This window comes from Anomalospiza imberbis, chromosome 11 (assembly GCF_031753505.1).
Source record: "Anomalospiza imberbis isolate Cuckoo-Finch-1a 21T00152 chromosome 11, ASM3175350v1, whole genome shotgun sequence".
Classification (NCBI taxonomy): Eukaryota; Metazoa; Chordata; class Aves; order Passeriformes; family Viduidae; genus Anomalospiza; species Anomalospiza imberbis.
Genome location: NC_089691.1, coordinates 21,137,919 through 21,162,384, shown reverse-complemented (window position 1 = coordinate 21,162,384; position 24,466 = coordinate 21,137,919). Strand labels below are relative to the sequence as shown.

The window sequence follows — 24,466 nt, the reverse complement described above, 5'->3', positions numbered from 1 at the left end:
TTATCAAATTGCTCCTATCTCAACCTGCAAGTTTTAATTTTGATTCTCCTCCCCATTGCACTGGGCTGGAGGCAGGTGAGTGGGAAGCTGGGTGGGGCTAAACTGGCCTTACCCCACAGCACAGCCAGAAGGTGAATGGTTAAATCCCACCATAAAATATGCATATGCACACTCAGACATTAATGTGTCTGTGCCACCGCAGCTCATTAACATGCAAATACGACTTCAGCAGAGAAACTCTCTGCTGCAGGAGGTTAATGAGGCAGAGGATGGCACAGAAGTCACAGGAACACAGAAAATTCCCTTTCAGACTTGTCCAGAGCATTGCAGGCACACAGTGTCACATCTCCCTGTGGCTCATCCCATGCAAGCAATGCCTTTTTTTTTTCACTGATGCCTTAGGTTTTAGCTTTGATATTTCCCAGGTTCTGCACTGCACTGGTGTGACTCTGAACTCCAGATAAAGTGTCAGCAGCTCTCCTCACAGCTCAGGCACACAGAACAATCCTTTTTCAGCCCCAGAACCAAGGACAGCGCTGCAGCTTCAGCCCAAAAAGTGCAAACAGCAGGGAATGGAGGAGAGCAAACTGGGAGGATGGGACTGCATCACCTGGAGCTGGAATTGGACAATGAACCCCCACATGGAAATTGTTAACCGTGTGCTTTTGGCAGATAGCCAAGCACCCCAGCGCTGGATTTTATCCCTTTTATCCCTTAATCAACTTTTAAACATTTTGAAGAGTGAGTTCGTTTCTCACACATCCAACAAGGCCAAGGAGCTGGTGGCCGTGGCTGGAGCCCCAAAGAAGCACTGGGGATGCTGTTCTTGGGGATGGTGGCACCACTCAACTCCAGAGGAGTTTGTTGGGGCAACCCCCTGTTATAGATACACATTATAATATTGGCTTTTTGCAGATATTAAAATGGACTCTATGTGTGTGTGGTAAAGTAACTTTGTTATAAAGATACAGTTTTTGTTTCTGTTGTTAATTAAGCTTTGTGAAATAGCTGATATCAGTGTGCTTGTGTTAAAGTGCCTGCTGGGGTGGGATAACACCCAAAGGACACAGGATGAGGACACCTGTACAGATCTGCCACCCATCAGACTCACTGTCTGAAGGCAGTGTGGGCCAGGGCCCAAAACTGAAGGGGATGATAAAAAAGGACTAAAAGAACAACCAAAGAATACTTGTGCTCTAAAAAGGCGGAACCCAGGAGGAGCCATGCTAAACAGTTCTTAAAATATATAAACTAGTTTGGGGAAAAGTTTACTATGCATAATTGCTTATGAATATGCAACAGGCTGATGCATCAGAAATGGTAAATAAAGGGTGTTTCCAAGCTAGCAGGTGTGCTCTTGGCTGAGTGCTAATAATAACCTTTGCTCTGTGGTCCCTGTCTCCTATTGTCCTTTATTAAACTTTTTACATTTTCACAGGGGAGTGAACGTGTTTTTCACAGCCCCAAAATCTCATCCTTCACCAGCCCTGCTGCTCTCTGCAGCTGAGACAATGTCCAGGATGACACCTGGGCTGTGCCAGACTCTGATTACAAGAACTAAACCCAAGTATTCCATTTTCAGGTGGAAGAATTGAGCTTAACTTTCCCAGTCATTTAAGGATCCACACGACACTGTGGAGGGTTGGTAGACAACTTTCCTTTCTGCAGACTATTTTTTTACTATTTTATAACTCAGTTATTAATTTTTTTTCTCAAGGGTGGAAAATGGTTTGCTCAACATGCAAACACAAATTTCCCCCTTAACTTCAGAATATTGAACAGCCACCTGTGCATGTGTTCATAACACCAGAGCACGACACAAAACACTCCCACGGCTCTGGGAAGCAATCCAAGTGCATCCCTTAAAAAGAGCCCAAATGAGGGAGCCCTGCTCACGGCAACACCAGAATTCCCACAGCACAAGCACTTCCCTGCCTCCAGCCAGCTCAGACAATGCTGCAGGCAGCCACAGAAAATTCCAGATTTAAAACCTGCCCAAAGAAGCCGGCCCAGAGCACGTCCTGCAGCGAAAAGAAACCATTTCCTCACTCAGCACCTGCTCTAAAACTCACACAAAACTTCTGGCACTCCTCTCCCCACACATCTGTTACAGCAGGACAGAGAATCTGAGGCCTGAGGAAATGCAGTGCACTGCAAAGAGGAGGGAAAACGTTGCTGCAGAATAATGGGGGAAAGCCAGTGATGGAGAGATGTATTTGCATTAAACACTGATCTTTTGATCAAGGCAACCCCCCCAAGCACATCCCCCTGAAACTTTATTTTGCTGACCCTAAGCAGTTTGCAATAGGTGTTTCAAGTAGAGAAATTACAGTAAAAATAGTTTCCATGCTTTGTTTTCCCACTCTTTTATTTATTTGCTTGAAATAAAAGCTCATCCTCGCTGTGTTCCCCCAGCCCAGCTTCCCTGGGGTTGCAATTCCCCAAACACGTGGGGGCTCTGCATTGCAGAATCTCTCTGCATCCAATTTTCTGCCAGCTCAGAAACTGTCAAAGCACATTTAGAAAGACTTGGAACCAAATTTCAAAAATAGGTACCCCTAAGTACCGGAAGAAAAGTCGCTTTGTGTTCAGTAGAGCTAAGCAGAAAAAAAGTGAGCACTGCTCTAAGTACTTTGTTATTATCTAAAATGCTGGAAAGGTAACCTGACAGTGAACACAAAGAGAAGGGGAGAAATCAAGCTAATAAATAAAGCAGTAAAACAGTCTGAGTGAGCAGCAGGTAAATTAGAGCAATCCAGGCTAACACCAGGGTGACACAAACATTAATTAAAGCCTGACACCCTCCCCCAGAACAAAACACATGTGAGAGAATAATCGTGGCAGTGTAAGGAGGGATTAATCAAGGATATGGCAGAGAGAGAGACTCAGGCCAGCCCTGGGCAGTGCTGGTGTGCTCCAGGACAGGTGATCCTGCAAGCACTGAGCAGGCAGGGCTTTGCAACCAGCTCTGCTGAGCCTCTGCAAACCCAAAATGTTCTCAAGAACTGTTTCAGCTCCAGGAAAAAGGCACATCCCTCAAAAATCTCTGGGAATTTCTCCAGGAACGCTCTGAACATCGCAGCTTGGGCTGGAAAGGTTAAACAAGGGCACTTGCAGGAGATGGTTGTATGGCTGGAATATGTTATTCTAATTATTTGTTAAATGGAGCGAGGGCTCAGCTGTAACACAACACCACTTTAATGGGATTTAAAGCTCCACTCCACGAAGGTTTAATTGAGCAGGGAAAGCTTAACACGGAATGAGGGAAAACAACTTCCACCAGCAGCAGCTTCGAAGAGGAAAGGAGCAGAGCAGACCTCTGACAAACTGTGCTTGGGCTGGGAGACACGGACCAAGAGCAAAATGAGTTTCACTTGATGAGTTCAGTGACAACGGCCACGAACAGGGATTGATTTGGGCATTTCATCCCTGGCACACGAACCACGGGGCCCTGTGGCATTGGTGGGAAAAGCAGGGGTGTCTGAACTCCAAAATGTGAAGAGGACACCTCACCTGCCAGGCACACCATGACCGAGTGCAGCACCAGCAGCTCCCATAGCAACCTCATCTTCAGCTCCAGGGGCAGAGACCAGCCCAGGGATTGCAGAGCAGAACGGGGCTCCTTGGAAACCTCAGGCCAGCTTTAATCTGTAAAACAAAGCAGATTGCATGGACATTTAGCGTTGTTGCTCCTGACAGCTTGTTCTTCCTTTCCAGGAGAGATGTATCTGAGGATCAGCAAAGAAACTTTTGTAAATATTGACTTTCAAATCATTCCCAGCAGGGACTTGTGACCATTTCAGGTGTCTGGGTGGCAGGTGAGGATTAAGAGTTGTAACCTGGAGCTGTGAAACTTCTGCTGTCTCCTAATTTTGCTCTCAGGAAATTCACTCCCTGCCTCTCTGGGGTAATTAGTGAACTCTGTAGATTAAAATGAAAATTAGAGTAATTCTCTACTCTGTAACTTTTCTGTGCAAGCATCATCCAGCACACAAAGGACACCATCTCTGCAAGGCAACACTTTGCAGGAAAGCTTCCCACACTGCTCAAGGAAGGGGATTTTTTTCCCATTCCACCTCCATGCTCACGGCTCTTAAATTCTGTTTAAAAATCCACCTTACAACACCTGCAGGTAAAAACTGATCTTCCCCTCGTCCCCTATCACAACCTGTACATAATTAGAATTTGAGAGCAATTTGAGACTTTCTCAGCTGATCACTGCAAACTTCCACCATCCCCCTCCAAGCAACCCAAGGGGGAAAAAAACGCCTTCATTTATGAAAGGAACCACTCCAGAGCAGGCATTTAAATATTAAAAATAAATAAATCAGGCCAGACACACATTCTTATAATTTATTCATCTTGGTGAAGACTGGAAGTTCAGGGGCCTTCGTGCTTACAAGACAAACTGCATGAGTAATAACAAGAGAGGTCTCTGCCTGCTTTTGTGAGCTAAAATTGGGAGAATTCTTTTAATAAAGTCAGGTTCAATGCACTGGGAAGGTTGGGAATCCTTAGCCTCTGATCTGAAGATGCAGCTTTGAAGCAGGGAGAGATTAATTGCATAAATTCATCTATGCTCACACAGACTGATGGGGCATGCTGGGGGCAGCAGGAATGGCCAATCAATGAATACTAAACTATTTAAGGCAATGATTAGAGTATTAATTATTAATTTTGGAAGGAAAATGTCTATATTGATTGACATGGTGAAGCAGTTACACTGTTTATAGTGAACTCCAGAAATGTTTTCTTTTTTACCCTAAAGAGTCTTGACCTGTGGAAAAATATTAATTTTCCTCCAAGTACCAAATTCTCTTGATTACAACAGCAGCTGCACAAGAGATTTCTACTAATTTTACACCAATTTAAGTGAAATTTGAGATAAATCTTGGATTTCAGCAGCTGCTGAAATTCTTCCCCGTTCTTGTTTTCCCCACTAATCATCCCCATCAATAAACTCCTACAAAGTTTCTCTTCCTTATCCTGCCCGGAGATGCTTTACAATTATTTCCCTCTCTCCCTGCAATGAGCAGAGCAATCACCCACAGCATTTGATACCTCATTAAAAACACAAGAGGTTGATAAGCACTTATCAATTTAACCTACTGCCAGGAGCTCCTGGGAAGCACCCACAGACTGGGAGCTGCTAGAGTGCACAAAGGGCTCACAAAAAAAACATTCCCTTCTTTTCCATAAATTCAAAAAAAAAAAAAAAAAAAAAAAATCCTGGATACTCTTGAATTTATTACCACTCCTCACTGTAACCCAGCATCCATATGGGGAAAGTTCTGGCTGCTGTGAGGGTTTGCAAACTAATTTTATTTTATTTTTTTCTACTCGGGAAATAATGCTTCTCTCAGCATTTTAAACACTGATACAAAGCATTTCAAAGTGACTAATGTAAATTAGTAGCTTACAAAGATATTAAAAGTAGCAGGCTATATCCTTCCTCCCATCGAGTTTTGACACAATCACTGGATCTCAATTTCAGCCAAAAACAAAAGTTATGCTACAACTATAGAATTGTAGAACGGTTTGGGTTGGAAGGGACCCTAAATCCCACTCAGTGCCACCCCTGCCATGGGCAGGGACACCTTCCACTGTCCCAGGCTGCTCCCAGCCCTGTCCAACCTGGCCTTGGGCACTGCCAGGGATCCAGGGGCAACCCCAGCTGCTCTGGGCAATAAATATATTTTAAGTCCAATGGAAAAGCTGAAAGTTTTCTGTTATTCAGTTACTCAGCAGCTGCTCCAGAGAACCAGCAGACACCAGAGGTGCACATGCCTCAAAGCAAAGTTTCCACTCCCTGATGTCTGCACAGGGTAATGCAGGACACAAAATTCCCCCCAAAGAGAAACGATGCCTGTCTGGGCATAAACAGCACTGCAAAGTAAATTAGATGATTACCACTCAAAATATTTTCTCTAAGGTTAAATGATGGTGGCTCTCAAGCCACGGCCGCAATTCCATTTCTTGTGATAGTTCCCTATTTCACATGTGAATGAGTCCAATTCTCAAAATGTTTCCCTGTAAATATTTCTGCTGTTCACATCAGCAGGGCCTTTGTTCAGAGCTCTACAAGAACGGTTCAAACACAGCGACTTTTTATGGCAGCAGCTTTAGGAAAAGCAACACTTGTGCAGGAGCAAAAGGTGCATAATTGAAAAGATCCTTCCCATTCCTAAATGTTTCCCCGACTACAAAATCCCAGGGGACTTTGTGCTGCTGCTGAAGGCCTGAAAACTCACAAAGTTTAATATTTCATTTCCAGAAGGAAGCAGAGGCAGTTTCAGCAGTACACAGGTTATTTTTTTGAGATGAAAATGAGATTGCTGAGCTTCAGTCTGGAAGTGCAGCCCATTAGAAACCCCAGTGCCACCACACGTGTGCAGATGTCTTTTTAACTTCTCTTCTGGCAATGCAGCCATTGCAAATTCTTTTGAAAGGCACCTTTGCTCCTAATTGGATTCTGCCAGAGAAACTTGACTCCAAGAGCTCTGACTGCAGGTAGGTAGGAGGGGGAAAAAAAAGTGTGGAGTAGAAATATTTGTGGTGAATTTTTCTGAATTTATAGACACGGCTGTGTGAGTAATTTTGCTTAGATGTTTCATGATTAGCACTTCAGTAAGAGCAAAACAGAAATTAAAATCCTGAAGCTTATATATCTATGGATACATTCGGAACGCGAGAAATATTTTCTAAGATAAATTTGCACTACCCGACCTCTCAGTTTTGTAAATATTCTGAAGGAAAACCTGCAGAACACACCTAAGGTTGATGCCTTAGGATTTCAGCTTTTCTATTTTCCATCTGTCTGTAACCCTGCAGTTCTTTAGAGTGTAACTCCAAACTCCACACACAGTGTGAGCTGCTGCTTCCCCATTTTGGGCAGACACAACAATTCCTCTCCAGGCCTGGCAGTCAAGGACACCTCACTGCCTCAGGCCAGAGAGATGGGAACAAAAGTGAGTCGGGGGAGCAAACTTGGGGTCAATGACTTCATTACCTGAAGCTGGAATTGGCAGATTCACCCCCAATATGCAAATGGACCAAACTTATCAAAGTGTGAAAACCCTGACCCATTGTCCATTTTGGGTGTAGCCCCTGGGGGGCTTTGTCTGCCCTAAATGTACTTGAATGCCCTTCAACAAACAGAACAGTTTTTTATTCCCTTAATTCTATCTGGCCTCTGTTTTTAGGTAATCCCAGAAACACATCAAGACCCCTGAAGAGCAGCAGCAGCAGCAGCAAGGAGCAGCCTTAGCACTCAGCTCACATTTTGCTTCTGCCCAGTGGTGTGCTGCAGAGTGCCAGCTCTGCTCAGCTCCCAAATAAATCACTGCTAATGAAGCGTGCTGCACACACAGACAGCAACAGGCATCTTTTAATCACCTCGGCAAAGGAGGAGCTGAGGGTAAGCACAAAGCACTCAGCACTAATGGGGGACTTGTTAGACTGGAGGTGATGCAGCCCTGGGGCTGCCACAGGTGTGACCTGAGGGCAGGAGCAGGGAATTCACTGCTTCCCTCCACACTGACATTAATTCATGCTGCCAAAACATCCTCGGTCCACCCAGCTGTTGAAACAGGAGTGGAGAATCATAAAAATAATCTTCAGGCTTGGCTGCAGAAGGAAGAGCAGAGCTTGGGGTGACCCCATCTTGGGGTCTGGGTGTCGAGGTGACCCGAAGAGTGTAAAAGTCCTCGTTTCCAGCCCGTGCAGCCAAAGAAGGAGTCTGAATGCGCAGGGTCGGCTTCTCAAGGTTGTTTATTTTCCCTTATCTAGAACATTCTCTCTCTGCCCTGCTGAGCTCTGTCCAGCAGGTCGGCCATGGCATTCTGTCTGCCCTCAGGGCGGTGTTCACATTTTATCCCAAAAACTCCGTGTGCCATGTTTACAATAACGTGCCAATGTCTGTCATTTATGTTGGACAGTGTGTCTGTGCCTTAAACCAACAGAAAAGTGTCACCATCACAGCAACACATGGAGGGCAAGGAGAAGGAGAAGAAGGTCAGGACACGCCCAAATCCCTCCATCTTGTACCCCTGAACCCCATTCTAAAAACCCCAAAATTGCACTTTTCCACCCTGTGTTAACTCAACTCCCACACTACTCAAACCCTTGTGGCTTGTAATTCCTCACACAGAGTTGGCAGCTTTTTCCATGGGCTAAAATGGAAGCCACAGGTGTTTTTGACTTGGTGCCGAGGTCTCTGAGTCCCCTGCCAGGGTCTTGAGCCAGCCAGGGTAGCCAGAGGGGTGTGCTGGATTCCCACAACCCCACTGCTGTCTGGTTAAACCTGGCATGGGGCTGGGCAGCTGCTAAGGGCACACAGTCACAGAATTGTTTGGGTTGGAAAAGACCTCCAAGATCATCGAGTCCAACCTGTGAGCAATCCCCACCTTGTCACCCAGAGCAGAGCTCCGAGTGCCACGTCCAGCCACTCCTTGAACTGTTCAAGGAAAAGAGCAGATGGAAAATACGGCCAAACAGCACCTGCACTGGGTGGATTTTGCAGGCCAAATCTAGAAATAGCAGAGCCAGCAAAACAAAGCATAAGGGAAGTTCAAATTCCACTCTTCTGCACACAAAAAAAAAAAAAAAAAAAAAAAAAAAAAAAAAAAAAAAAAAAATTGAAAATAAGCCACAGAAAGTTTTCTGAGGTTCCAAAAATCCCCTCTTTTTCTTAAAAAAACAATGAACACCTTTTCTAATGCACATCTATAAAGTGGTCTCCTTCCATTACAGATGGGGTTGGTAGGTGCTTCAGGAGTCTTAGTAGAACTATGGAATAATTAAGGTTGGAAAGACATGTGAGATCATCAAATCCAGTCCTTGACCAAAAATCACCACACCCAGCAAAAATATCACAAAGTGTCACATCTACTTGAACACTTGCAGGGATTGTGACTCCACCACCTCCCTGGGCAGCCTATTCCCATGTTCCACCACTCTTCCAGTGAAGAAATTTTTCTTGATAACCGACCTGAACCTCCCCAGGTGAAACTCCAGGCCCTTTCCCCTTGTCCTGTCACTTGCTGCCTGAGAGAAGAGGCTGACCCCCAGTAAAGGTCCCAAAACCAGCCTGCAAAGCTACACCAAAACACCGTTCTCCATTCCCACCTCTCCAAACACCCATTCCTGATGTTCCTTGGCCATTTGCAAGCTACATTTCAGTCTAGATTTTGAGGAAACAGTGTTTGGTTCCACGAGCAGCAGTGTTTAGAAGGTGATGGAGAGAATTCCACAGCCTGGGATTGTCCAGTCCTAGTGCTGCCTGTTAAAGGAGAGGTCATTCCCCATCTGAGCCAGAATCTGGGATAAGGATAAACTTGCAGCCACTCAGACTGATTTGGAGCACAGAATCAACTTCTATAAATGCTGGTTAAACTAGCTGTTCTATCGCTGTTGAGGCAGGGATGGGAAATAAAATGACTCCAAGTTCAGAAGGCAAAGAACGATGATTTATTTGAAAGTACATCGCTCTTTTATAGAGAACATTGTGAGGACCAATTTCATTCATCTTAGAGTAAAAACATTCCACACCATTGGTGCACTATGAATAGTACACGGTGGTAGAACATATCTATAAACAATATGAACAGAAAGAGAGATAATAATTGTTTACATTCCCCCCAGACTTTTTCCCAGGCTTAGCCTGGTAGAAATCTCTCTCCTTTTCTCTCTGACTGAACTGAGAACATCCACACTGTTCAGCTTTGCTCAGGGACCAAAAGCAGCAAGGTTCCTTTGCATGGAACAGGCAAACAGGGCTTTTCCCAAAATGACAGAAAATTGCTTTATCTGTGAAAGGAACTGAACTGAGCTGTTCCAGAGGAGCAGCACCGGGGCACAGGCAGCTCCCACCTCCTGAGCAGCAGCTGTGGCCCAGATTCAGCAAAACTCAGCCTTCTAACCCAGATCCAGCTCTGAGCCCTCTGCTGAGCCCAGGCCTGTGTCAGGAGAGGGCCAGGCTCTCTCCAGGACCTGCAATCAGTGACCCTCAAAGCTGAGCAGCCAAAAATAGAAGGTGCCTGAAAGAAGTGTCCCCAAAACAGCAAATTTCACAGCAATACTCTGACATATACACATTGATTTTTTTCAGCACTCAAATTTTTTTTTTTTTTTTGCTGTGGGAGTTGGGTTTTCTTGTTGTTGTTGTAAGTTCTTAGATAAACAATAACTTTCCCTTTTGTGCCTTTTGTGTAAGGAAAAACAAAAAAACCAAAACAAAAGGGATTTTGAAAAGAAAGGTGGGGGAGATGAAGAGCAGTGGGCAGCTCCCCCTGAGCTGTCCTCACTCTCACAGCTCGTCTGTCTGATCCTGGTCTGGCTCAGACCTGAAATGATCCCTCCTGGAGTTGTACCTGCACACAATTCCCACACTGTGGGACAGGTACAGGCACACTGTGCCTGATAAAACAGTGACACGCGCAGCACGTGCCTGGATAAATGGGGATCACGGAATATCCCGAGCTGGAAGGGACTCACAAGGATCATCAAGGCCCCAATAATCCCACCCTGTCCCCGAGAGTGTTTTCCAAAGGCAAAATCCACTCTGGGATTTCCCCCCATTCTGAATTCCAGGCAAAATCCAGTCTGGGTTGCCCCAAAAATTAATTGTCTGAGAAAACAATGTCAGATTTCACATTGTGTTCCCCTCTGGGCTCTCATTCCCATTCACTGGATAGAGATCTCATTTTCCCAGACCAGGGAAGTTACAGCAGCTCCACAGACAGAATTTCCCAGCTCAGCCCAGTCATTTGTACTTGTCAAGCCTTTGGTGAGCTGTGCCCCAGCCACATCCTGGCTGTCACACAGCTGCATCCATCCCATCCAATAAACAGGATTCCAGCAGCACCAGCAAAGATTCCTGATGGAATCACTCAGGAAGCATCACTGCCACGGATTACAGCCTCTGCAGTTTAAATACTGTTTGTTCCATTAAGGTTTCTTTGGTGTAAGTGCTGCTGGATTCATGCTCATCCCACATATTCCCAATAACCCAGCTGTGGGATGTTGGGGTCTCAGTGCTGGGCTGACCCCAAGGGTGTAAAAGTCCTTGTTCCCCAGCCCGTGCAGCCTAAGAAGAAGTCTGGAATGTGTGAGATCGAGTTTTCAAGGTTGTTTATTTTCCCTTATCTAGAACATTCTTTCTCTGACCTGCTGAGGTCTGTCTAGTAAAGAAGCCATGGCAGTCTGCCTGCCCTGCCGGGCGGTGTCTGCATTTTATACCAGAAATTACGTGTGTTATATTTACAATAACGTGCCAATTACTATCACCTATGTCAGACAGTGTGTCTCTACCTTAAACCAATAGAAAAGTGTCACCATCACAGCAAGACACGGAGGGCAAGACGAAGAAGAAGGAGGTCAGGACACGCCCAAATTCCTCCATCTTGTCCCCCTGAACCCCATTCTAAAAATCCCAAAATTCTACTTTTTTCACCCTGCGTCAATTCCCCTATCACACTACTCAAACCTTTTTGGATTGTAATCCCTCATACAGAGTTGGCAACCTCTCCCCCAGGCTAAAATGGAAGCCACAGGTGTTTTTGACTTGGTGCCAAGGTCTCCAAGCCCCCTGCCAGGGTCTGGAGACAGCCAGGGCAGCCAGAGGGATGTGCTGGACTCCGACAGTGGGACAGCTCTGCCAGCAGTGGGGCAGACAGGGAGAGGCTTCTCTGCTGCTGGAATTACAGATGGAAATCCCTCTCAGCAACACCTTCCCTTTCTGACTCGGTCTGGAAGCAACATTCCCATTTTGTCTTAATGCAGAACCTAAAGCCACAGCTTAAAACCTGATTTAGAGAGACTGGATTACACCTTTAACATTCAGTGTCACCTGCACACCTGGGTCACTACTGAAAGCTCCTTGGAAGCAACAATCCACCCTAAACACGGATATTCCCAGCTGAGCCACAAGTTCCTTGAATCACAGCACAGTTTTCCACAGGAAAAAAAAAAAGTAATTAAGTGTTTTTAATCACCAGCCACTAACTGCACCATCACTCCCCTCACTCTGTCTCTCGCCCTCAGGAAACTCAGAATTGCCCTGGAAAACCTGGATAATGCAAGGATAAATCATCCCCAGGGAAGGAGAGGGGGTGGCTGGAGACAAGTGTGAATGAAGGCTATGGGTGTTAATTAGGGCTCACTGTTTATTGTTCTACCTTTTCCATCAAGAGGTGAATTGGGAAATGCTCACCTGAGGCAGCAGCTCTCAGAGAACATCCACACACAAACAGCCACAAATTCTGAGGACCTTATTCCATGAAGGAGCAACATTATCATAATAAAAAGCTACAAGCAGTGAAACTTCCTAGCCTGGCATTTTCCACAAATTAGAATTTATCCTCTTTCAGAGAGACTTTTACTAAAGATTGTCTGGATCAGTTACCTTAAAACTCACCAATTTAAAGCCAATTTCCACCTCCACACCGAGTGACATTTTCAGTGCAGTGCTTTGGGAGATTAAAGTGAGGGGCTATCCCACATAGCCCAGCAATAAATTACAAACCTCAAAAGATGCCAGCTTTAGGGAGAGCAAAATAACTCAAAGCAGCAAAAAATATTTGAGTTGGTATTGTCTAAGGCGACTTCTTCTCTCCTAACCACATCACCAGTCCATCATCAACAGAAGTGGTCTGTAAGGACCAGTACATGTCCAGTTTTGCTTTTTTCCTGTCAGCAAAGCTCTCTCTCAGTGAGAGCCCTGAATCAGAGCTCAGGCAGCCCAGCCCCTCCTGGTCTCCAAGCCGCCTCTGAGAGCACAGCCACACTGGCAAACCCCTTAATGCAAAAAGGAGTTGTCAGACTGGAATATCAGACTCCAGCTGACTTTTGAGCAGACATTTCCTACAGAAATAAGGGTTAATTCAGTGCTGTCTCAGATTGAGAGAATGCTGCAGCACGGGAAGCAGGCTCCCAGGACTCTGCTGCCAAAGGAGTTCCTGTTATCCCTAAATCACTGCTTTGAGATAAGGAATCAAGGCAAATCTCCAAACAAATTTAGATAAGCAACATTCAAAGCTATCATTCCCTTTTGGATAGGTCCAGTTCCCAAAATCCACATTATCAGACAGTGACATCTTGTCCAGGAGACAAAAAAATGATGTGAAAATACTGAAGATATTTCCGTATCATCTCCAAAATCAGCATCTTAATGACATTTTACCTTTCACTCCTGGAGCTTACAGAATAATCCCTCTAATTTCAAAGACAAAAGGAGAGTTTTCTCCACAGGAGCTCCTCAGGCAGTTCCCAGTCCAGTGGACACACACACACACTCATGCTGAAGAATGCTTTGCCTTCCTTCTGAGGTTCAAAGTGGAGCTTTCTTAAGAGCACAAAATGGAACTTGGAGAAGAAAAACAACAAGCAAGTTTATTAACTTTGAAAAGCTGGTGAGAAGGCAGTTCTCTGTGTATTCCTGGAAACAGAGGCTATCAAAACAACAATTCCCTCATCACCTATTACTGGCAGAAGGCTTCCAACCCAGATAATTGAGATGCTTGGACCTCAAATGTTTTTAACTGCTTTGTTAATTCCAAAAATCATCTAGGGAGGGGAAAAATAACCCTCACCAATCATTTTGATATCGCTGTTACATGATTATTTAGCATTGTTTCCCCTTCAAAGTTTATTTTAAACACTGCCTGGCACTGAGGGAGCTGGGGATGCTGAGCGAGAAAAGGAGCAGGGTTTGGGGAGATCTGAGGGCTCAGGGCAGACCTGAGTGCAGAAGAAAGGAGAAACACCTCTACACTTTGCACATTTTATATGGAATGAAGAGCTCCCAGGCTGTCCTGGAGCTGGAATGTGTTTCCCAGAGGGGCCAAGCTGGAGCTGCTCTGCTCCACCCTCCAGGCTGGGCAGGAGATGGTGCCAGCCCAAGCCCTGCCCAGAGGAGGGGTTCCAGAGATTTCTGGGAGCACTGGAGCCACACCAGGGCTGCCTCTGCTGCCAAGTGATTTGTGAGAGACACAAAGCATCCCGGGGAGCTTTGAGTGCTGAGGAGCCCTGACAAAAGCTGGATGGAGGTGGCAGAAAGCATTCCCTGCTCCACAGGTTGTCCAGGAAGAGCCCAGACCATGCAAGCTCCCTCACAGCCACTCCTCCCACCTGCCTGCCAGCCTCTTTACAACTAAATCCCTTTTTTCCGTGTGTTTTGGAAGGTCCCTGCCTCCAGCCCTGCTGCTCTCAGCAGCTCTCCTGCCCACAGCCTGCTCTGGGTGCTCATCCCTCTCCAGCTCCACCCGGAGCTGGAGCAGCTCATGGTGCAAAGCCCAGCAGCTCAGCTGCTGTGGGAAACTGCAGAACCCACACAGGGAGACAGCACAGCCAAACACAGGATGTACAGGCTCCCAGCCTGCTTTTCCTCCCATTATCTGTGGATTATTTCCAGCAGCGAGGCCAGGATCACTCCTGGGATATCAAGTGAAGGCACAGCACCACTCTCGAGCATCCTGTGGGGTTTTTCTGACTGCAGAAATGGTGAGGTCCCTGTTTCCTAGCAAATCCGAGCTAAAGACACAGCTGAGTCAAGATCCAGTTGGTGATATTTTGCTATGGAATAGTCTGGGTTTGCACTTAAATGTGTTATTTTGATTAAAAATTGAGCTTATCCCCATGAAAACTGATAGAGAATCAGTGCTGTGGAGGTCTAGCCTTGACCATGGCCCTCCAGAACAGATTCATTTAGCCCTGACATCAGTTCACTGAACTGCTCAGGTCTTCAGCGTGGCCTGAACACAAAGTTTTCCCTCCCACTGGGAGAGCGAATCCTCCAAAATGAAGCCAAGCAGCCAACAGATGCCAGTGGAGGCATCTGCTCCCCCGAGTGCAGCTCAGACACAGCAGCAGATTTTTTGGGGTTTGGTGTGGAAAGAGAAGCAGCTCTGCTGCTCAGGCAGTGATGTGCTTTGGGTTATTCTGGGTTGGAATTCAGGGTGTAAATAGGCTCCAACAGAGAACAAACTGGTGTCTGAGCACACAGCACCTTTGTTAGCAACTCCAAACCCTCGGAACTGCAGCTGGAGACTGCCACGGGCACAGCAGTGGCAGATTTTGGCCACCAAGAGCCACCTGCCCACGGCCACGGGGACCTTGCACCTGGGAGCTCCTTGGAGATGCTGGACCAACAAATCTCTGTGAGAAATGATTTGAAAGCTGTGGCTGGACCCTCTGGGATGGGAGCAGGGCAGGAGCTCCTGGCTGTCCCAGGGGAGGTGACCTGTGGCTGACAGCAGAACAAAGTGACTCTGGTGACACCTCCCGGTAATCCCTGCTGCTCTTTGGTACCCACAACACAATCCTCCCGCTCCGATTTAATTACTAAACATAAAAGGAAATAAAACTTCGGGGTGAAAACAAAGAAATTGCGCTGGGTGTAATTGATGGGAGCTGTTCTCCAGCAGAGCACCATAAACTGCCTGTTTACAATCCCTGTTAGAGGGCTGCAAACGCTCTGGCATTTCCCCACCCTGACTATGCAGATTACATGAAATTACTGCCTCTTCCTGCCTCTGCCATCTTTTCTAGAACGAGTGTATTTTTTTAAAGACATCCTTGCACTAAGTGTAGGAAAAATAAATAAATAAGGCTCCTGTGAGCTCCCTCATTGCCAGGGGCTCCCAAGCTGGAATGTGCTGAGCAGCTGGCAGAGGTACCCCAAGGAAGGGGTGCTGCACACAGCTTTGTTTTCAGTCTGGAATATCAATTATTGAAGGAATCAAGCCCCTGGCCAGACAAAACAAGGATCATCTCTGCAGCGGATAACGAGCCCAGCTCCACGGCATCTCAGGAATGGCTGCACCAGGATTTATTGAGAGATCACATTAAGCCCTTGGTTTGCTTGTCATAGACAGCAGATGAAAGGAAACAAGGTTTGCAAACATTGATTTGTGTGCAAGGGCTTCAAAAGGTGTGAACAGAAACGTTTGTTGCTGTTATCCCTGGCTGAGGGCTCTGCCTGTCTCTCCACCCTGTGAGCAGAAGAGCCTGGCATGGGGTGGGATGAGCAGAGCCTGCTCCTGCTGCCTCTGGGAAGGGGCTCTGCCAGCCCAGGAGCTGCCAAGAGCTCCTCAAAAGGCACAGGAGGAGAGGAAAGGAGCCAGGGGTGTCCTGAGGCCAGGTCTGGATGCACACCAGCACCAAAGCCACCTGCAGATTTTAAAGTCTTTCCCCACTTAAAGCCCTGATTCAGCAGCAGGTTCTTCTCCCACCTTGCATGGATTGAGTCTGGATGAATAAGAGGAGAGTTCACACCGAATTCAGCCTGTCCTCCAAAGCTGAGCAGGAGTTCTTTACTCCAGGGTGGGGAGGCCCTGGCACAGGGTGCCCAGAGAGGCTTTGGATGCTCCGTCCCTGGAAGTGCCCAAGGCCAAGTTGGGCTTGGAGAAACCAGGTCAAGGGAAGCTGAAAGGAGCTGAGCTTTAAGGTCCCTTCCAGCCCAAACCATTCTGTGATTTTGGGAATTCATCCCCATCCAGGCTGCAGAGAGGCACAGCTACCAGCTGGACGCCATAAAGCCACACGTCCCAGTGCTGGGTCAAACCAGCCCATTCAACCCCATTTTAATACCCCTTAAAATGCTAACTGCCAACATTTCAACCCCTCTATCTGCATCTGAACTTTAGGTGCCAACTTATTTCCAGCCATGCTGGTATTTTCCACTTTTCTTTCTGCATAGATGGAGCTGTCAGCTCAAATTTAATGCGTCCAATATTTGGCAAAATTTCTTCATGGGTTTGAAGTTTGGGGTGGGAGGGAGGAGCGTGAGCAGGCACTGGAGCAAAGCCACCCTACAGCTGCCAGGAGACTCCAAAGGCACCAGGGGGTGGATTGAGATTCCAGCTGGGAACACGGGGACAGCCCCACACCCTGTCACAGTCGTCCCCTGCCACGGAATTACAGGGAATTTTTGGCTGGATAAGAATTTACTGTGTGCAGTAAAACTCCAATTGTACAATTGAAGTTACAGCAGTAGTGTGTTAATTTATGTCCTGCTCACACAGTTAAAGCAATGACTGGGAGCTAAACCAGGGAGCAGAAATCACCCAGTTTACGGCCCCTATTAGTTCCAAGGGGCTTTGGATAAGACCATACTGGAAATAATAGAAATATCATCAGATGGACCAAAAAAAAAAAAAGTTATCAATATCTACATTATCTAATTTATCAGTTAAATCAATTCTAGGTATAGAATACCCATTGAAAAAGAACTACACGCATTATAAACCTTGGCCAACATTTAACCAGAAGCCCTTTTAAAATTTTATTTTAATTAAAGCACAATCATTACATTCCCCTGTATTTTATGACTGCCACTTTATCAAGGGGAACTCCATAAAATACTCAAAGTAAGCAAGAAGTTATAGATAAAAAAAGGAAAAATAAACTATTTCAATCAAGATAATTATATCTTCCTCTTAATTATCTTTTTAAATCACTGCACAAGAGAGAACATCCCAGTAAAGGCACAGCAGGCACTGAAAACTGAATTGGTTTGAGTTGGGAGATATAAAAATGTTTAATTTCAGCCTACAAAGTTGCTAGGTTTTAAATGTCCCTCAGTTTGTCTGTTCCTTCTGCCTGCTCCCTTCTGCACAGGTTCTCAAGCCCAGCAGCCCTCAGACTTGGAGGTTGTAAGATATTAAACTTTGTACAAAGATCAATTACTTTTAGAAAGCTCAGTCTGCCTTTAAACCCAGATGTGAAACGATTCCGTTTTGTTCTGGTGAAGACATGGCCATTGGCTGTTTCCACATTTTCCTTCAGAGAAACGTTCCTCCAGCTAAGCAGGAAGTTCAGAGGAACCATTTAAAAACCACACGGGGGTTAATTTGAATGCAGTTAAAAATTCAGGCAACTTCCACGAATCCTGACCTACATTTGAAATTTATTGCAAAACCTCCATCAGGAAGATTCCCTCCTGCCTGGGAGCAGCTGCCTGGGGTCTGGGCTGAGGTGGCCCTGTGGCTCAGGAGCACGGGGGGCTGCTGTGGTGGTCTCTGCTCGTGACAGGCCTGGGGGAACTGGCACATCTCTGATGCTGGGAAATCACCTCGGAATGATGGAGTTGGAAAAGACCTTAAAGCCCATCCAGTGCTAACCCAGCCATGGGCAAGGACACCTTCCACTGTCCCAGGGTGCTCCAGCCTGGCCTTGGGCACTGCCAGGGATCCAGGGGCAGCCACAGCTTCTCTGGGAATTCCATTCCAGTCCATCACCACCCTCATTCCTTCCCAAGATCCCGTCCATCCCTGCCCTCTGGCAGTGAAGCCATTCCCTGTGTCCTGTCCCTCCATGCCTTATCCCCTCTCCAGCTCTCCTGGAGCCCCTTTAGGCCCTGGAAGGTCTCTGAGCTCTCCCTGGAGTCTTTTCCTCTCCAGGTGAGCACCCCCAGCTCTCCCAGCCTGGCTCCAGCCCTTGGAGCATCTCTGTGGTCTCCCTGGACTCTCTCAAGCAGCTCTTGATATTTTGGGGCCCCAGAGCTGGAGGTGCCTCCAATGCTCAGCCCAGACCTGACCCCATACACACCTTTCAAACAGAAAGGAACTGAACACAACCATCTGGAGAGTCTGCCTCGATACACTTCCCAAAAAATGTTCATTTCGAGAGCACGGCCCAGAGCAGCCCACTAAAACCTGTCACAACGCTCAGCTATAATCACCAAGCTCAGCCTGGGGACAGATCCAAGTAATTTGCTATAAAGGGGTAGGAAAGACAAGTTTTTGGTTGTAGTGCCAGAGGAAAAAGGCTTCAGAGATGTTTCCTGACGTGCTGGCTGCTGCTCTGAGAGTGATGCTGCACAGCAGCTCGTAATGAAAACCGACAGCGACGGTGCTTACACAACTTCACACGTGTAACACCCGGGCAGTGCCTGGCAAAAACCAGCATTTAAGGCAGTAACAGGCTCAAAGGAAACTCTAATAGCAAGCACAGAGATCCCTCTGGAGATTTCTTGTGGGAAAATTACACTAAACCCCAGTATTGACATAAGGTTAAAAGATATTCTAAATCAATTGACATTTAAGGCTGCAGCGGTGTTAGCATGTCTGGAAAATGCAAAAACCTTGTTAACCCCCTTGTATCGGTCTTTAACTTGAAAATGCTGCCTCCATTTGATACTGGGAAGGAGAGTTTCACTATAATCAGGAGGTTTTAACCTACTAAGAACCAGCCATACAGTGCATTTTCATGTTAAACAGTACAGGCTGCAATCCCAACTCTCATAAACCAGCTGGGGATTTCTCCCTGGCCTCCCTGCCTCTCTTGCTCATCCAGAGGAAGCTGGAAGGAGTCAAATGAGAAATAACTTTTACAGTGTAACCCCAATAGTCTTCATTCCTCTGGGCCCCCAGATGTTTTCCTCTGAGGCTGCAGCACATCCCTGCATTAGGAGCTGCTTCCCGTCGTGTTCAGCCCTCCCAGCTCTGCAGAGGGTTTAAATTGTTTCCTGTTCCTTCCATCTGGGATGTGGTCACCAAGCTGTCTCTGCTGCTTCCACCCCACTAAACCCCATTATGGTTTAATGCTCCTCCACCCTCCCTCTCCTGGGAGCAGATGGTGGGCACACACACACACACACACACACAAAGACACACGACTTCATCAAATCTCCTCAAATCCATAATTTATAGGCAGGGAAGTTCATCAGCCACCTAACCTCATTAGCTTCTCATGCCCCACTTACAAAACTTCAGAGATCCTTCCAGAATTATTTATGAAATCCCTGAGAGGTGAAGTAAGTTCTAAACAAGTTGTATTTTAAACTGGTGCCCAGGAACTGAGCATGAAACCAACTTGTGCCAAACCCCAGCACTGTGTGCAGTCCTTTGCTCTTTAATAGATTAATTTTTTCAAAGCTCAGCTTTGAAAAAAATGTCAAATAATCCTTTTAGAAACCTTCAGGAAGACTGGACAAATTAACTTCACAGTTGAAGGGCTATAGCAAATAAACTCAGCATCCCAGAGCATCATAACAATTAGCATGTAACATATAACAGGCATCAGAACAATTCACTAAGCCACATCCCCTGGCTTTTTAGCTAAAAATAGAAGATTCCTGCCGAAATCAGTGCACCTGTCACGTTAGGGAGATGAATGAAATTGTGTTTAAACAAACACGTGACACAACATAAGTTTTAATTCCCACGCTGCCTAAATCCCACAGTTCACAGTCATTTCAACTCAGCGCTTTAACACATGAAGAATTATCAGCGTAACCTAATCCAGCCTGGCTTATGGCTCGAGATTTCTTTTCCTGCCCAAAGCAGGAGCCCTGCAGGACGTGCAGCTCCAGTGCAGGACGTGCTGCTGCCCCTGCCCAGCTCAGCTGCTGTCCCCTCCTGCCCCCTGCAATGTCACAAACGCTCCCAGACAGCTGTGGCACAACCCAGAGGTTTTTGTGAAGTGCAGCTGCTTGGTTTTACCAGGCAGAGAATTTAGGGATTTTATCTAGCAGGACACCAGTTCTGCTCTGCCACAAGTTCCAGGACAGCAATATCTGTACTCAAGTTCCTGAGGAAAGTCTCAGCTGGGGCTTGAGTTTTGTCACAAATCTTACACAATACTCCATAAAGATGAAAGCTGCACAGAGACAGAGTAGTTTTATAACATCTCTTAGCACAAATGCAACATGACACGTGTTCTCAGAGCTGTTTGTTGAGATGTAGCTCGTGTGGTTTTTCATTACTTTAATACCAGTTTGCTTTTCCCCTCACTAGCACAATTTCACCTGCAATATGTGTTTATTTTGAGGGGTTTGGTATTCCCTGAGCTTGGCACAGCAGGTGTTTTCTTTGGAAAAGGCTTGAAACAGCAACAGGCTGTGTTTCCCTGAGGGAACAGGGCCCAGCAGGTGCCTGCCCAGCATCCCCTGAGCATCCCAGCTCCTGTCCCAGTAACAACCCAGAGCCGACACCAACAGCACTTCAGCACACCTGCACCTCCAGCAGAGCTGCCAGGACATGGCTTCATCAGCACTACTGTGACAATCACATCCTCTGGACAGAGAGACACAATTCTGTCTCTCAGGAGAAGCACAGAGAGAAGAAGAGAAAACAATCTTTATCTCTGCTCCTCTGTTTTCCCCATGTGGAATGTGGTGTGGAGATTGTTCACCTGCAGTGATGGCTGGGTTGGATCCTGGTGAAGGTTGTTTGGGGTCAGTGACCAGTGGAATCCAGCTGTGGCTCGGGCTCTCAGCAGAGTCATGAGTTTGTTAGGTAAGTAAGAAGTAAGCATATAAAATAGCACAGCATCTCTTTAAATAGTATATTAATGTCATATAGTGTAGTTTTAATAAAGCTATCCTTCAGCCTCCTGATCTGGAGCCAGACATCAGCATTTCTCTCGTCTGATGTCTGATACACTACAGCTGATCAGGTACCTGCTGCAGGAGGAGCCTGGCTGTAAACACATTTTACTGCCTGCAGCTCACAGAAAGCTGGTTTGGGCTCTACTGAAGCACAAGGTCTCGTCACTAAAGACATTTACCCCAGTCTGTGGGGTAAATCACCCACACACCACCAAGCCCTTGTCCCCTAAAAGGACTCTACACATCCCTCACATTTGTTGGAATCTGAAATGCAAGGAACTCTCAGAACTTTGGGCTCCTAAGCCAAAGCTTAGAATTAGGCACAGGATTTGATCTGAAACCTTGAAAAAGGCTCCTAGACTGAGTGCTAGAAGCGAGAATGTGGATTTGTAGCCTAAAACAGAGACACGTTAAGAAGAGGAAAGTTTAGAGTTTTAGAGCTTAAGATACAGAAAAAATAAAAGTAGTTACAGAGGTAAACAAGAAGTTTAAAATGCAATACTGTAAGTTTGTGTGTCATAACAGGATGGGCTAAGATTGGCTACCTACTCTAGCACGGGTCCATAAGATGAAACATTTAAGGATTGAGTCAAAAGCATAAATATCCTTGTTAGCAGGGTTTTGTTGGTCAATAAATCCTTAGAAGGTCGTGTGACTAAGGGTCTTGTGGCCTTCTGAACCACGCTGTGAGATGTGAGCAGAACTCACCCTTCCTGCCTGTGTAGAAGATAAGAACAACAAACTTCATCATCTAAAAAACTCATTCGTTCCGTCTCTAAATCATCCAAAACTCCTTCAAAAATCCCCGTAACATCCACTGTGTACTTCATGTGCATCATTTTTTTCTCACTGATATCCACCAAAGCCTGCCCAGAAAACAGCCAAGATCCTGCCTTTTCCACAGGCAAACCCTCCACACCTCTGGAATGGTACCACTCATCTCCAGGCTGCAGGGTCTGCTTTTAGTCTAGTTTTTAGCTTATACAGATATTTTTAAACACATTTAAACACCAAAAAGCAGCTAAAGGCAATTAATTTCCTCTTAAACACCTCTTCTCACTATAAACCACTGAGGTTTCATAACCCTTTCCACAGTAACTCACCAGTGCATGTGGCAGCTGTTCCCAAATTCCTCCCAGTGGCCTCACACTCGATATTTCCCCACACACGACACATGCACATCCTCAGCACGAAGCTGTTCCTGTGGAACCGGGTTGCCTTATTTACATTTCCTTTGCAGAGCACTTGAATTCCATCCCCTGACACAGGGTTTCCTTCTGGCAAGCCCTAATTTTGCCTTCTTCAGTCCATTTGCCAGCTGCCTGGGACACTCATTCTGCCCTCTCCTTAAAAATCTGCACTGCTGCATTTGATATCTTGCCATGAGACACTTTATTCCTTTGGTCTCCTCCTGATGCTTCTCTCTGAGTTTAAATCACCATTTTTACATGCTCAAATCCAGGCTGGTAATGGTGCAGCCCTTTGCTGTGTAAGGGAACAGCTTTATGGGCTCCTTGAGAATATGGAGCTTTTAATTGTGCAGAGCTCTAAGAAAGCTTTTCAGGGCAATAAATTCAGGCAAATCTTACCTGGGATGCAGAGCTGGGCTCCCCCTGTGCCACAGAACTTCTGCTGCACCACTGTGGACTGAGCACTGCTGAGCTGAACAGTCCAAATTCTGATTTATTCCTGGTTCCGAGCCAAATGCACGGCGTTGCTGAAGCCAAGAGGCAAAACTGCAGCTCAGGAATTAACAGCTCCAAGAAATCCAAGATCCCACCACGGCCCCAGAGCCTGGGTGGCTGGAAAGGTGCAAAGATGCTTTCTTTTAAAAGGAACCTACATTCCCAGGATGGGAAACACACCACAGAGAAGGGCAGATCCTGCACTGGTGCTTCCTGGGAGTGAGGTCTGACTAGTTCAGCTCAGGCTATTGATACTCTGAAACCCAAAAGCAATAGGATTTTCATCACTCTCATAAAAAATTTAACTATTTCATAGTTCAATATACAAAACCCTCAAAGATTAATCAGAAATGACATTACCAAAACTAAAGCAGGGAAAATCTGAGATGGTATCTGTTGCTCTCAGCAATAAAGGGCTTCAAATGATGTGCAATAAAGCATTTAAAGGATAGAGAAAATACTGTTTTCTGCTATGTTCCTCAGGGGTTTAAGAATACCGAGGGTTTCTTTATGAAATCGGTAAAGAAATCTTTCATTTAATAATTTTTACAGCTCTGTGAGAGTAAAGTTGATAATCTACTATTTTATTCCACCTGCTGGGGGCTCTTGTCCCCACCTCTCCCCTCTTCCACTTAAAAAGAAGAGAGATGGAGAGAGACTATTTATGAGGGCCTGGAATGACAGGGAAAGGGGGAATGGGTTCAGATGATGATGATTATTATTATTATTATTAAATTAATTATTATTATAATAATTTAAAATTCCTCCCTGCGGAGTTAATGAGGCACAGGGTGCCCAGAGAAGCTGTGGCTGCCCCTGGATCCCTGGAAGTGCCCAAGGCCGGGCTGGGCTGTGGCAAGCATAAAATCATTATTTAGGAAATTCATATTATAGTGGTCATGTTTTGCTTAGTTGGGCTAGAAGGGTTTGGCAATGGGGTCAAGTTTCAGCAAAAAGATAAAAACCCCTCTTAATTTAAAAGCTTTGGAGCTCTTAATGTAGAAGCAAGAGCTCAGTATGGGTTTATTTATTATTTTCAGGGAAAATTTATATATATATATATATTTAAATATACAGATATTTATCATCTGAAAGGAAAATGTGTATATTTGCAGAAGCCTTGCTGGGAACCCTTGGTTTTGGTACCATGATTTGTGCTGAAGCCCTACCTCTGATCATTACAGAGACTCTGAAATTACAACATTCCTAAGAAAATGAATTATTTCCATAATGCTCCTATCAGCCCTTTCACTGGTGCTCACTGGGGATGTCTTTTATTCTGAAATTAGGGCAAATTCTGCTTTCCAGGAGGGAAAAAATGCTGGAAACAAGAAACCTGCCTCTTATGGCTCTCACTTAACTCTGAGAGCTTCCCCTCCACCCCCAGGTGCCTGGGCAGGGCAGGGTGCCCATTCCTGAGGCCCAGGTGCGACATTCCATGGAAATTCCATCA

The 24,466-nt window shown here is 45.9% G+C and overlaps 1 protein-coding gene across 2 annotated transcripts in view; it reads right to left on the bottom strand.

The window, feature by feature from the left end:
- Nucleotides 1-24,466, bottom strand: part of LOC137480881 (contactin-4) — a 281,234-nt gene that overhangs the window by 132,804 nt on the left and 123,964 nt on the right. For both annotated transcript variants that reach the window (XM_068202332.1, XM_068202331.1), the window contains exon 3: nucleotides 3,514-3,648. In XM_068202332.1, coding sequence (XP_068058433.1) covers nucleotides 3,514-3,568 — 55 coding nt within the window. In that variant the 5' untranslated portion in view covers nucleotides 3,569-3,648. The remainder of the gene's footprint in view (nucleotides 1-3,513; nucleotides 3,649-24,466) is intronic.